The sequence below is a fragment of the Chinchilla lanigera genome, unplaced genomic scaffold (genome assembly GCF_000276665.1).
Source record: "Chinchilla lanigera isolate Chin_1 unplaced genomic scaffold, ChiLan1.0 scaffold00054, whole genome shotgun sequence".
In the NCBI taxonomy this organism is placed as follows: domain Eukaryota; kingdom Metazoa; phylum Chordata; class Mammalia; order Rodentia; family Chinchillidae; genus Chinchilla; species Chinchilla lanigera.
The window spans coordinates 6,345,151-6,360,359 of NW_004955455.1; the positions used below are offsets into that span (position 1 = coordinate 6,345,151).

At 36.4% G+C, this 15,209-nt stretch overlaps 1 protein-coding gene across 2 annotated transcripts in view; it reads right to left on the bottom strand.

The window, feature by feature from the left end:
- LOC102019362 (low affinity sodium-glucose cotransporter-like) overlaps nt 1-15,209 on the bottom strand; it is a 79,063-nt gene that overhangs the window by 19,537 nt on the left and 44,317 nt on the right. For both annotated transcript variants that reach the window (XM_005396351.1, XM_005396352.2), the window contains exons 7-9: nt 13,570-13,650; nt 11,372-11,592; nt 1-136 (exon numbers count right to left, since the gene is read on the bottom strand). In XM_005396351.1, the coding sequence (XP_005396408.1) occupies nt 1-136; nt 11,372-11,592; nt 13,570-13,650 (438 nt within the window). The remainder of the gene's footprint in view (nt 137-11,371; nt 11,593-13,569; nt 13,651-15,209) is intronic.

Genomic DNA, 15,209 nt, shown 5'->3' on the forward strand with positions numbered 1-15,209 from the left:
CTGTATACAAAATGCGGCTGATCATTCCTGGCATCACAATGAAGAACATGGGCAGCAGCTTCAGGTAGCCACACATGACACAGGCCGCCTTCACATGAGACAGGTTCTTGCCAGACAGACAACACTGTACAATAACCTTTGAGGGAAACATGACATATTCATTAAAAAAACAGACAACGATTTCAAGGGAGGTAAATATCCCTCTTTAGAGTTTAATGTCACAATAAAAATTGTCACAATTAGTGGAAAATAATGGACTTTTGAGTAGGTCAGGATTTGATTTCTTTTATACATTATATACATGCTGTATTATTAAAGTAAGCTTAGAGATCCCATGCTGCAATGCAACAATGGTAGAATGCTTCTCCAGCTTCAAATACATTACTATGGACTCTAACACAAGTTGTTAATGTTGTTAATAGTGTTGTTAATATTGACATGGTCAGGATCTCCCTGCTGTTATCAGGTAATTGACTTCTTGGGAGATTAAGTTGGTTCCCATGAAAACACCATAGTCAGGAAGCAATGAGAATAGACTATGCTACATTCACAGATTTCTTCCTAATATGCTGAGAACCTCATATAATTATGAATAAAAATGATAGTATTAGGAAAATAATGCATAAAACATTACTTTTACTTAACATATACGATCTTCCTACTAAGTAATTTCTAGCAAAGCTGGATTTGTACCCACACTATGATAACTTCTTCATATTTTTCTTCTCAAGAACTGTTAGAACATAGGGATGGCCTTTTATACTTATTCCCTTTGGAGAAGCAATCCATTAAGAACAGCAACAGTACTGTTCAGCAGTGGGGGAGCAGATGGTATTTCTGGAGGACTATTTATAGACATTTGGAGGGACATAAAAAATCACAGGTGAGGAGGCAAGCCCAGTCAGCAGACATGCAGATTCAAGGATCAGATCCAAAGATGACTGTGAGGTCCCTTCTAGCAGACAAATCATATTCAGGGATGAAATACATGTATAATAAAGGTAATACCACAAATTGATGAAATGATGTATTATTTTGTTAGCTATGTTGAGAAAATCAGTCTATTGTAGAGAAAAATACAACTGAGTCTATTATTCAAGACAATCTAAAAATGTGAAATTAAAAGCCTGAAGTTCACAGAGACTATTTAAAGAGAAGAACAGGTAAATAAGCAAAACTCAATGCAAATCCATATGGTACTAAAAGAAATATTTTGAAAACAACAGCAACAAAAGGTCTTTGAAGTTCTAAACATAAAGGCGGAAAAACTGGGGCCTAAAGATGGGGAAGTCTCCTAGAAAACAGAGAGAAGAAACCACAAGACAGAAAAGATAAGAACATCAGAACCAGCTGAGGGAGAGTAATATCCCAAAACAGAAGGTCTCTAAAGGAAAATAAAATGGAGGAAACCAAGGAAAGATTTTCCTTAAAGTATCTAAAACATTGGTTACCACATTAAACAGAATCATAGTTACCCAATGCAAAGGAGAAAACAGACCATACAGTAGTACATTGTGTTGAAATTTCATATCCTCAGAGACAAAGGACATGTAAGTTGCCTGAGAGAAATAGGAATCATATACAAAGGATTAATAATAATGTCATTTCTCAGCAGTAATGATTAGATTCAGAAGACAATGACTCTATAACTTTGGAAAACTATTTTCAGTCTAGATTTGTGTCCATGACCAAACTACTGATTAAAGAAGAAAACATTTCAAACTTGCAAATTCACAACAGATTTACGTTCTATTGGCTTGTCTCAGGAAGCTGCTTAAGGATTTGGGTTCCATTGAACCGAAAGGATATGCTAACAATAAAAAAATACACGAGTTATAGGAAAAAGAAAATATAACCCAAGAGTGAGGCCAAGGGAGCCCCAAAGATGGTAGTTAATGAAAACCTGGGCAAGATTGGGTACCAAAAACAGCAGGCAAGGTGTCAGCCTGGAAGAACCAAAGGATCTGGCAGAAAATGAGGAGAAGGAATTGGAAGAGTAGTTTATGTGTTTTCAAGCTTTTTTACTCTTTCACATTTTTAATTGTTACAACAATTGCATGTACTTACACTGCACAATATGATGTTTCAGCATTTCCCACTGTGTATTGATCAAATCAGAGTAATTAGAATATTTACCATCTCAAATGATTACTTTTTGTGGTAAGAATACTCAAAATCATTTAGGCACCTTGAAGTACATATTATGTATTATTACTATTATTATTACATACTATTTTAAATATGTTCACTTTGTTGTGTAATAGAACACTACAGCTTAGTATTTACTGGAAAATTTTCCCTCCACCTTTAATATATTTTCTAGCTTCTGGTAACCATTATTCTACTCTCTTCTTATATGATATTCATGTTTCGAGATTCCAAATATGAGTGAAATTCTGTAGTAACTGTCCCTCTGTGATTGTGTTGTTTCATTTAATGCAGTGTTCAGATTTATCCTTGTTATCACAATCACAGGATTTAATTATTTTTTATAATATTCGTATATACATATACTATATTTTAAAAATCCACTTTGCTCAATTAAAACAACACTGAGATTCCACCTTACCCCAGTAAGAATGGCTAGCATTAAGAAATCAACCAATAATAAATGCTGGCGAGGCTGTGGAGAAATAGGAACCCTTCTCCACTGCTGGTGGGATTGCAGACTGGTGAAACCACTGTGGAAATCAGTTTGGAGATTCCTCTGAAAACTAGGTCTAGAGATCCCATTCAACCCAGCTATTCCCCTGCTGGGTATTTTCCCAAAATATCTAAAAACATCATATCACAGTGATATATGTGCACTTATGTTCATAGCAGCAGAATTTGTAATTGCTAAAATGTGGAAGCAACCCAAATGTCCATCCACCGAGGACTGGATAAGGAAATTGTGGTACTTTTATATAATGGAATATTACTCAGCTATAAAGAAAGATAAACTCGAGGCTTTTATAGGAAAATGGTCACAACTAGAGACCATACTCATAAGTGAAATAAATCAAACATACATGTGCAAGCACCACATTGTTTCACTAGTGTAAAACTTTAAACTCAGAGGTATGATAGACACTGTGAAATTATAGGAAACCACTCAAGAGTAAAGGGCAACTGGGATGTGGGAAAAAAGAAGGGAAAGAAGGAGAAATTTTGTATGTATGTATATACAGGATAGTTAACATGGTTGTTCTTCTGTCTTCTATTTCTATGCTGAAAAAAACTGTCAATGAGTCTTTGGTTGATCACTATTGCATTTCTATATCTGTTTTCATGAGAAGCCACTTCGAAGATATCAATATGTAATACAACAACCATTGTTAAATCCCTACCACTTTGTTTGTAACTCCATATTGTCTGTACTGTTCTTTTGCTATGTTGTAAAATGTTGTCTGTCTGTTAATGTTTTTCCTCCTTTTATTTTTAAAATAAAAAAAAAATCCACTTTGCTCATCAAAAGACACTTCAGTTGATTTGACTTCTTGGCTCTTGTGAATAGTGCTGTAGTAAATATGAGCATATAAATCCTATTTTGACATACTGATATTATTTGTTTTGATATGTACCCAATTTATGGTTAACATAGTAGTTTTATTTTTAATTTTTGAGTAACTTCCAAGCCATTGTTCATATTGCTTGCGCTAATTTATATTCCGATAAAGAGATGTATGAGTTCTCTTTTCTATACATCCTTGCCAGCATTTGTGATTATTTTCTTTTGATCATAGTCATTCTAAATTTAATGAGGTGGAAGCTAACTGTGGGTTTGATTTGTATTTATTTGATGATAAGTGATTTTGAGTATGGTTTCATATAGCTGATAGCCATTTCTTTAGAGAAAATCAATTCTGGTCTTTTGCACACTAAAAAATTAGATTATTTGTTTTGACTGAACACAAACAGGGAAAGGTACAACAGGATTCAGAATTCACACTTAAAAACTTGAGTGTGGAAGCAAAAATAGGTCTTAGCACTGACTCACAATCCCTCTTGTGTATCTTCTGGATTCCAGGACTGTAGGCCCTAGAAAGAAACCACTCATTCAAAAACACAGAGGAATTTATTTTTGGGATTCTTTCTTTCCTTTTTTTCTCCATTGGTTCTTTGGATTTTGAGTTTCTTTCCTTTTTCAATTTATTTTTCTTTTCTTCTTACTTTCTCATATTTCTACTTTTTCTGTGCTGAGGTTTTTCTTTTCTTTCCAGTTTGCTTTCTTCAGTTTGCTCTGTTTTTTCTTCTTCTTGTTGTTTGTTCTTTTCTGTTCCTTTTATCAAATTTTCTTAATTTCTTTTAGTCCTTTGTCTCACTTTTCTGTCCTTTTCATCTTTCTTTTCTTTATTTTTCAAATTTTGCATCTTTCGTTCTCCCATTCCTTAGTATAGTCATTAGACTTTATTAATTTTTAAGTATTTAGTTAATTCTATGCTACTACTGTTGAATTATTTCCTACTGTTAGTAGAGATATAGCTGTTGTTGCATTTAATAGCAATTTACTAAGTGTCAACACATGGTTTGTCTTTGTACTTACACTACAATTATAGATCTCATTTCTATGGTCAAAGATGGTACCTTATTGGTTCTTCTGCTATGTCAATATCCAGTTTGTCTGTGACTCTGTTATTATTGTTGATTTTGTTACTATTGTCAGGTTGCCATAGTTGTTGATATTAATTTATTTTAAATTATGTCAATATCGGCATTATCTTTGTGTCATTAACAGTGATGTGGTGGGGCAAGGCCCCTCCTCCATGAGAGAAAGCAGATATGCACCAGAGGAGCTACACACCTCCCCCATGCAAGCAAGTAGAGCCAAAGCAAATGAGTAGCACCTCTCTAACATGCAAGCAAGGAGATCTGCACCAGGTCAAGGTGTGCATGTCCTCCGTGACAGCAAGCAGGACTGGAACACTCAAATAACACTTCCCAAGTGAGGAAGCAGGCTCATTCCATGAGTGCAGTGCTCCCTGATGCAATGCCAAGCCCAACAACCAACTCCAAGCTGGCTCTATCTTTTGCGTCCCCAAGCATGGGGCAACAGAAGTGAGGAATAATAAGCTGAAGTGATACTGGATGAAGACAATGCCTATGAAGAGAAGGAACAAACAGAGCCTATGACTACAGAGCCCATTGCAACCCTCCTCCTGTGACCTACATCCATCAGAGACCAGAGGGCTGATTGCATTTCCCATCTACCAATGGGAAAAAGGGCACAATAACTATGGACAATAACCACAGTCTGGGGGAAATGGAAGAAGGGCATGCAGGCAACAAGGATAGGCCCTAAAGCTAGACTTAGAAAGTAATGGCTGGTTAGATCTCAAGACTATAGATCTTGCAAAGAAACCACCCATCCAATAACTGAGGAATTTTTTTCTTTGGTGCAACCTTTTTATGATTTTTGCTATTTTTTTCCTATATTTTATTATTTTTCTATTTTTCTTTTTTTTTTTTTTTCGGTACTGGGAACTGAACTCACGACTTTGATCTTGCCAGGCAGGTGCTGTGCCGCTGAGCTAAATCCCCAGCCCCTATTTTTCTATTTTTCCTATATTTTATCACAGAGCTTTTTATATTTCCTTCATTAAGTTTTTGGGGATTTAGGTTTTTCTCCCCTTTCCCCTCTGTTTTAGTTTTCTTTCTTCTCCTCTTTTGCTTTTCAATTTTTTCTCTTTCTTCATATTTTCCTTTTAGTTTTTATTTTTGTTATTCTGTTTTTTTCTTTCTTTTCTTGTTTGTACTCTTTTTTTTTTTTTTTTTTTTTTTTTTCCGGTACCAGGAACCAAACTCACACCCTTGCGCTTGCCAGGCTGGCGCTGTGCCTCTGAGCTAAATCCCCAGCCCCTTCTAGTTTGTACTCTCATATGGCTGTTTTCTGTCATATTAATTTCTTTCTCTTCCTCAAAAGGATGCCCATCTCACTTTTTCTCTTTCTCAAGCCTTATTAATTAATTTTTCAAACTTTACTTTTTTCAATCCCTATTCCCGACTTCCTCCACCTTAGTATAACTACTAAGGTTTATAAGTCTCTAGATAATTAGTTACCTTTATGTTATTACAGTTGAACACTGTTCCATTGTCGGTAGAGGCAAAATTGTTCCATTTAGTAGGTATTTACTTTGGATCAATAGTGACTAAATATTTGATTTCTGTTAGTGTTCATAGTACAGTTAAGATCTTTCTATGATTTAAAGATTTGTATTGGTTCTAAGAGTTTGTCAGTAGTTATATTTGGTGCTGATTTTATGAATACAGACAAGGTGACATAATCTGTTATTAATTGGTTTTTGTGGGATGCCTATATCTGTCTTTTTGAGACAGAGTCTTGTTATGCAGTTCAGGCTGGCTTTGAGTTCACTTTGTAGCTCAGGCTGGTCTCAAACTCACAATGATCATCCTGCCTCAGCCTCCAGAGTGCTGGGATTAATGACATGTGCCACCATGCCCGGTGGGATGCCTATATCTGCATTGCCTTGGATCATTAACAATACTGTGGCTCATTCCTGGAAAACTGGGTACTAGGCCAAATACACAGCAACTTCTCATCTCAAGTAAGCAGAGGTGGTTAGAACCTGGGTCAGAGGCCAAGACCAATAGTTAGCCATGCCCAGAGGACACCATGGAAGAGTAGACATTAACTAAAGAGGTCTCCATATTAGAGACAAAGCTTTCCACTACAATCCACATGCAGGCCTTCTCAGCACAAACAATCAAAAAGTGGAAGTAGGAGAAGACAAACCAATAAAATGCCTCCAAAAACTCCCAGTTACCCCAAAGCTGATCCATGGGGCATTGAAAGAGAAGGAACCAAATTCACATGCCTGAATTATTTAAAATGATATCAGGATAGATAACAGGACAGATCAATAATACATTTGGCATGCTCACAGAAGAGATAAGTAATAAGATAGTGGGCTAAATAAACAAAACAATCAGCAAGTATAGAGAAAACACTAATGAAAAGCTAGGAGAGCTAAACAAAATGATGCAAAATGTGAATGACCAGGATAGAACAGACTTAAAAGTTCATAAAAAGACTCAAAAAGAATTTCAGGGCATTAAAAGTTCTACTGAAAGTATGGGCAATTGTACTAACCACTGTGAAGACAAAGTGTCAGAGCTAGAAGATAATGCTGTTGTCAGTGATCAGTTGATGGGAAATCCCTTAAACACAACAAGAGAATATGGAAAATGGGTGCAACAGCTGCTAAATGGCACAAAGAAAATTAATCTCACATTAATTGGAATTTGTGAAAACTCACAAGTTAGTACAAATGGAATAAAAAAACCTATTTATTGAAATGATAGTGGAAAGCTTTCCTAATAAGGAAAAACAATTCAACATATAGATAATCGAGGCATATAGTCCCAAATAGCCACAATCAGGAAGAATTTCTCCCGGACACATCATAGTCAAACACAAGAATCTTAAAAACTGCTAGAGAAAAGCAACAAATCATTTATAAAGAAAAACTCATTAGAATTACAGATCCTGGGCAAAAGGAGTAAGTAGGAAGCATCACAATCCTGGACTTGAAGTTATATTACAAACCTACTGTGATAAAAATAGCATAGAACTGGAAGAAATACAAATATGAAGATAAATGAATAGAACAAAGGACCTAGAAATAACCTCTAAGCATATTCAACTATTTGATCTTTGACAAAGGTGCAAAAATCATATAATGGAGGAAAAATAGCACCATTAATAAATGGTATTGGGAAACCTTGCTATCCATACGCAGAAGGTTGGATCTACACCCATATTATGTACTAAACTAAAATAAAAATGGATCTAAAAAGTAAATGTTAAAACCATATCCTGTTGGAAGACAAGAGAGGTGAAACTCTTAAAGTCATAGGCATAACCAAGGACTTTCTGAACAGAGCCCCACATACACACAAAAAAATACTGAAAATCAACACATGGGATCATAGCAAATTAAAAAGCTTCTTCATGGCAAAAGTAACAAACACATTGAAAAGACAACCTACAAAATGGGAAAATACCTTTGCCAGATTTCCTCATAGAGATTACTAATGTCTAGACTATATAAAAAAATCAAAATTAGATCCCCAGATAAAAGATGCAATCAAAAAATGGGTGAGTGATATGAACAGACGCTTCAGAGAAGAAGTATGAAGTCAACAAAAACATGAAGAAATGTTCACCATTGTTAACTATTGAGAAATGCAAATTAAAGCAACACAGATTCCATCTTACCTCATACCAAATAACCATTATCAAGAAATCAAATAATAACAAATACTAGCAAATTGCTGTGGAGAAAAAGGAACTCTCCTACATTTTCTGTGGAAGTGTAAACTAGTACAACTGTTGTGGAAACTACTATGAAGTTTCCTCAAAAAGCTGAAAGTACATATTTTTTTGACATCCCATTTTCTTTTTAGGTATCTTCCTGAAAAAGTTAAAGACATTATGTTACAGTAACACATGCGTTCTGATGTTGATAGCAGTACAGTTCATGATAGCTAAATCTTGGAAGGGGCCTATATGTCTATGAGCAGATGACCAATAAAGAAAATTTGATATTTACATACAATGAAATATTACTCTTCCATAAAGAAAGATAAACTTGAGTCTTGTGTAGGAAATTATATGCATCTTGAGGCCATAATGTTAAGTGAAATAAGTCAGACACACAAGTTTAAATAATGCATGATTTCTCTTATATGAGAACCTAGAAGACCTAAAAGACCAAAACAAAACATAGACCATAAGAAGGGGGGAGATATGTCTTTCTCAAAGAGAACAGGGACAAGGGGCTGGGCGTTTAGCTCAGCGGCAAAGCGCTTGCCTGGCAAGAGCAAGGTTGTGAGTTCAATTCCTGGTACCGGAAGAAAAACAAAAAACAAAGAAACAATCAAAGAGAACAGGGACCAAAAGTTGGAGGGAGGGGGATGGGAGAGAAAAGATATAAAGACTCAAGATGTGTTCTGTCCATGCACCAACTCCACACAAGTAATGTGAGGATTATGTACTGGAAATATCTTCTAAAAAAGCAAGCGGATCAAGAAATGGATGGAGTGGGGAGAAAGGCAAGGAATTAAGAATGTTAGATGTGTTATATAAATGTACCAACTCCCCACAAGGAACGAAAACAATATATATTAATAAAGAACATGATCTGAAAAAAATACTGTGGTCTCTTCCCAGAGATCTAAGTGCTGGGCCAAATACACTGCACCGTCTTCTCCCAAGTTAATGGAGGTGGTTGGCTATTAAGACCACCAGTGGCAAAGGTCTATATTTAGCCATGTCTGGAGTGCATCACGGAAAGTCAGACACTAAGTACAAAGATCTCTGTAATATCAAGAAGTTCTTTCCAATATACTGTAGTCAGCTTCCAAACCTCAGCGCACGCATGTGTGTGTGCACAAACACCCACACTCACATACAAAATAGAATCACGAGAAGACAAGGCAGCAATATGACTCCAAATACTCCGAACTATCCCAAAGCTTCTCATGGGCCGTCAATGGGGGTGGGAATCAAAAGCCACACAGCTGAATTATTTGAAATGATAAAAGAAATTAAAAAAGATGAATAAGGTGCTCTGTGAGTTCACACAAGATACACCTACACAGATAAGGGACTTAATAAACAGAATGGCCAAAGTTTATAGAAGGCACTACTAAGCTAACAGAGCTAAACAAAATGACCCAAGACAGAAGTGAACAATTTAAGAAGGAGTTGCAGAAATCTAATCCATCAAAAGATACCAAATGGAAATCCAGGAGTTTAAAGATTCTATGGGGAGTAGAAATGACCAACAAGAGGACAGAGTATCAGAACTGGAAGGCAGGGTTGATGCAGTAACTATATACTCAGAGATACCTTAAAAACAACAACATTACATGAAAAACGGACCCAACAGCTGCTCGATGACACAAAGACTAATCCACCATTTCAGAATTTTGTCTCTGTTGCAAGCAGAGGCAAAGAAGATTCCCTTCCTCCCATTACTGCTGGCACAGGCTTCCAATTGCTTCACTGGATTGTGAAGCTGAACTGCTGCCGAGGCATGAAAGCAGCAGGTTTCATTCTCCCCATTCAGTCTAGAAGTGTTTTAATCTTCATTTACTGTGTAAACAACGGTCCCAAATACTGGCCTGTTAGAGACCAGCATGACAAAGAGCTGCTAGAAAAGGATGCAGGGAAACACTTTCCAGGAAATAGATAAATTCTCTGGGCTTATGCCTGACGATACAGTAGCTGGGAGAACTCATATAACTGAAATTTTCCCTTTTCTTGTGGTTCAATGAAATGACCCTGAAACAACCCTAAAAATGACCCCTGAGTTTTCTGTTCTTCAAGCAGAGTGGTGTAGGAGCCAAGCCCCCTAGTAGTGGTTGCTAAAGCTAAGCACTGTATGTGTGGTACAAGCAGTTCACTATTTTGAAAAATGCTGGGAATTGGATTTCTCCCTAAATATAAAAACTTTGTTCAAAATAAATTTAATTTATGATTGTATCTTTGCCTTTCCTAGCAATTTCAATGGGGATTTTTCTCTTTTCCAATGTGTAGGACTCTTTTAACTGAATTCTTGATTTCTCTTCAAGAGAATTAATTCCTGAGTAGATGTTTACTCAGTGTATTTGTGGGAAGTGAGATGTCAGGAGCCTTCTATTTTGTCTTGTTGCTGATGTTTTGCTTCTCTTTAAAAGTACTGAGAAGAGAGTTCAGCAATTTTCAGAGACCTTGCATAAAGTCATAATTACCAAGAAAAATTTACAGCAAAAATAAACATACTTAAATTCATGGAAAATAAAAAGCAAGAAAAATCAATCAAATGGTACCATATGACTCGGTAATGAATTGTTTTATATACTCATGTTGAATGTTGATCTCTCCAATATTGTTATTTAAACTTTTTAAGGAAAATGAAACAGGAAATGTGCCTGTGAGAATTGAGTATGGAAAAGTGAATTCTCACCTTTGGTCAAGAGAAGCCCAGAGAAAATCCTAACACTGGAAAAGCAAAAGCTATCAATAGAAGTAGTGGAATCACTTGAGGGATCCAGTTAATACTATAATTCCAATTCAGTGTGTCTCCATAGGATTTGAGAGTTTATTTCTGGTAATCTCCAAGATGACCTTCATGCTCATACTTTACAGGCCTCATAGTGAATATGAAGTTTTGGAGAGCAGGAATAAATACCAAGACACTTATTTGAAAGAGCTGAAAATATTGTCTCAAGGTAAAAGATAAGGTAGAGATGAAGACAAAGCAGCTATTTTTCTTAAGAAGCATTAGAAAAATGTTTGATTCCCAATTGTTGTGTGTGTGTGTGTGCGTACAAAATAGAAACTAGATGGTTTCTATGAAATAAACACACCCACACATTTACTTACCTGATTTATGCACCAGTACCACACAGATAAAATGGTCATTCCAAATAACAATCCTGGCCATGGAATGTCCCCAGTGATAGGATCTCTGAAAATGTGGAAGGAGTATGGCTGAGGTGTGTAGCACCTGGAACTGATTGTCAAGTTGTCCCCTTCAACCACAGAAGGGATGGCATTTATGTACTTCTCTGTGAAGCTCTCATAGCCTCCAACTTCAGCAAATGCTGAAAAGACATCAGATAAAACAAAATGTGTTAGGAAAACTTAGGACACCTCATGTTTATGATTGATTACTCATTTATGGTGGAGGTTTATAGGCACTTTCAAGAAGGTTACTAAAATCCTCAGTGACATTTTCCCATGACCCACTTTTCCCTCTTACCTCCTGGGGTGTCAGCCATGGGAGAAGATTGGCTTTCACAAAGTACATAAAGCAAATTATCATTTAACATTCATGTTTACGCTACTCTTAAAAATTTTGTTTGGTGTCCAACTTTATGGTAAAAATTATGGATGGAATTAGCTATCATAAACCTCAACCCAGAGCCTTTCTATTCTGATCTTAGTCACAATCTTGTTTCCTGGGGCAACAGTGTATGCAGCCAATGTGTAAACAAACGAAACACTGGAAAGATAAAGAAGAAAAATTAGAGCTAGCGGTTTCAATGTGAGGAAGGGAGACATTGATAATCAGTGCACTGGAGGTCTGGAAAGGCGAGTCATAAGTACTCAAAAGGTGTAATGGATCTTAGAAAGATGATTCCAGGTACCTGGAACCATTTAGTATAGATTCAAAGAAAACATATTACATGGGAGTGTCATACATTTGCAGAGTTGAAGTTAGCACTGATTTAATGCTTCATTATTTAATTGAGTTTGTACTATGTGCCAAATGAGCTGGGATTATTCAAAGAGAACTTTCAAGGCAGGAGCACAGCATAGTGGGAGACACAAGTAATATAATAAAAAAATTTAAGAAAAAGGATTTGCAAAAAAATGACATGGGTTATAAGAACTAAGAGAGCTTTTACTACTTATGCTAGACTGGATAAGTGTACTAAGGCAGAATGACATCAGGGAGTATTCTGTTGAGGTCAGAAAGCAAAGACCCAGATAAAAATAGCATAGAAATTCTGACTGAATAAATAGAATGTGCACAAGGAACTGGTGCTAGCAGTAGCTTCCATAGCATCACTGTGCAAGAGAAAATTTCTGCAATGGTGAAATTGTTCTATCTGTGCTGCTCCATGCAGTAGTCATTAGTAATATATCAAACATTTGAAATGCATCTAAGCAAATGGAGAAATGGATTTAAATTTCTTTACTTTTAAATAGCTTTGTGTGGCTCATACCATCTGTACTGTGTTGAAATCACTATGCATCACTGCACATCTCTGTATTTACATCAGTTTTTAATACATATATCTTCAAATTCTGTGATCAGGTGTATGTGTGTTGGGAATTGTTTATTTCAGCACAGAACCTCCAAGTGAGGCATGGCCCTAGAAGGCAGGGAGGAAACGTTTGTTTTTATCTTCTATCTTTTTTATTTTGTAGATAGTTTCAAAGGAAAATAAGAAAGAAAAGGAAAGGAAATAGAAAGGAAAATAAATAAGAAAGAATAAAATTTGTGAGCTGTACATTAGATTGTTCAATTTTACTTGCCATTACAATTTAAGAGAATGAGATAAAATGCTGGCATTGATAAGTGAACATTATAAATGAGAACCCAACTTATGCTTGTATATTCCAAAACTAGATTCTGTAATGTATTTTAATGCATTTATTCCAAAACCATCATAATGAGCTTTGTAGTAATTTATCTAAATTTTTCCTAATATTTCATACTTAATTTCATGAAAATTCTATGCAAATGAAAGATTTATGTGCTTTGAATCCATGGCATCAATATTTGGAAATCTATTTACCATTGGTACAATGGTACCAATTTTGTCCGTTATAAACACAAAGAAATTAAGTTTAAAAATAATTTAAGAAATAATTTTCTGAGAGAAAATTTCTAATTCCTCATACTGTGATCATATAGGAGGAAAGAAGTTAGACAGACATTTCCATGAAGGGAAGTGTATAAGTGCTAGGGAAACATGACCTAATACAACTGGGAGCAGAAGTACAAAGCAGACAGAAACATATTCCAAGATTTCAGGGTCCAGGGCACTGATCACACTGTCACAACTTACCAAAACCCATGAGAACACAAGAACCAATCACCATGATGATGGTCTGGAGAGTGTCTGTGTAGATTACTGAGACCAAACCCCCTGTGGAGAGAACACAACAGACCAGGACATTTTACCCTTGAGTACCGATTTATCTTCCTCTACCTCTGGGCTCTCCTCTACACCAAACGTTAAAATGATTCAGCGGAACACATAGCAATCAATAGCTTCTGGCCCCCAACCTCCCGCTTTCTGGGGGCAAGGCTCGCCCACTAGGCTCCATCCCCTGCCTTTCTCCAGTTCTCTCTGGACAGCCGGCTAGCAAAGAAAGGAGTCAGCCTTTCTGGGGCGCACCAAGAAAGCCAGACTAGTTCTCTGCTGCACCAGGCTCTGCTGAGGAGCTCTGCATGCGCCTGAGGAATGGCGAGGTGAGGACGTCATTTGCTTCTGAGAAAACGATTGATAAGGACCGTGGACTCCTCGACCCCAGTGGCAGCAAGGACCTAGGATTCTTCTTTGACCAGTTCATGAAGAAGTGTGAAGAAGCCTCTTGAAAATATTTGCCTTCATGCAAATGAAACCCTATTCAAAAGTTTCAAGACTCGTTAAGTTGGCCCAAAACTGTGAGAGAAGAACAAATGTCAAAGGCCCACCTCATCCCCAGAAACTTTGAGGATGGCCTGGCCTTTGCATAATGATGTTCTGTAGTGACGTTGAGAAATGAGTAGTTTGCTATTTTTCAACGAGTTCTTCACCTGCAGAGAGCACCTGGATTCATTCATGGAGGGCAGCACTGCAACCATCATTGGTGCTAATTTTGTAGGAGTGCGTTTAGAGCTGGAGGAGTTGTCATGACTGCCAACCTCAACACCAATTAAAAGAAACTAATCTGCCTTTTTTCTATTGTGATAGACAACCAAATGGATAAAGTTGAAGGCTTTTGTGTATTGTAATGTTCAAAGTGTTGATGAGGAGACCTTGTACTGAGGCCACAAGCTTGTTTATAAGGCTGGATTCTATAAAAATTTGACATAGAAGAACTTGTGGTGAATGCCACATCATTTTCCTTGAGGGTTAGGGTTAGCTCTCCTCCTTCAGAACAAGGGTCTCCACTGCTGTCCTGCTCACCACTGTTGCATGCCCCACAGAGTAATTGTGCTAATGCTGACCTTTTTGGAACTGCTTCTGAGGACCACACTCAGAACTCACTTTCTACCTTTTAATCTTTTAAACAAGAAGGACTCCCTGTGAGAGTATTAGCAAATCTTTAAATCTCCTTAGCGTACATGTATGGATCTCCTGAAATTTGTTTTTAATGGAAAAAAGTAAAACACAATTTCATAACAATATAGTAGGAGAATAACAATAGTTAATACATCAGCTACTATTTTTATTTTTTAATTATTTATTTTAAAGATAAGAGAACCAAGACATATTAACAAACACACAGACATAAATAAAGCTACACAAGAACAATAAAAGCAATACAGACTTTCAGACAGGGTGATAGGAAATTAACAATGGTTGTTGTATTACCTATTGTTATCTTCAAATTGGTTATTCAAAAACAAAATAGGCATGTAATATTGATCAAACAATTAAATATTAACTGTTCCTTTCACTAAAGCCATAGAAATTAGTAGTACAATTATCTTAGCTAT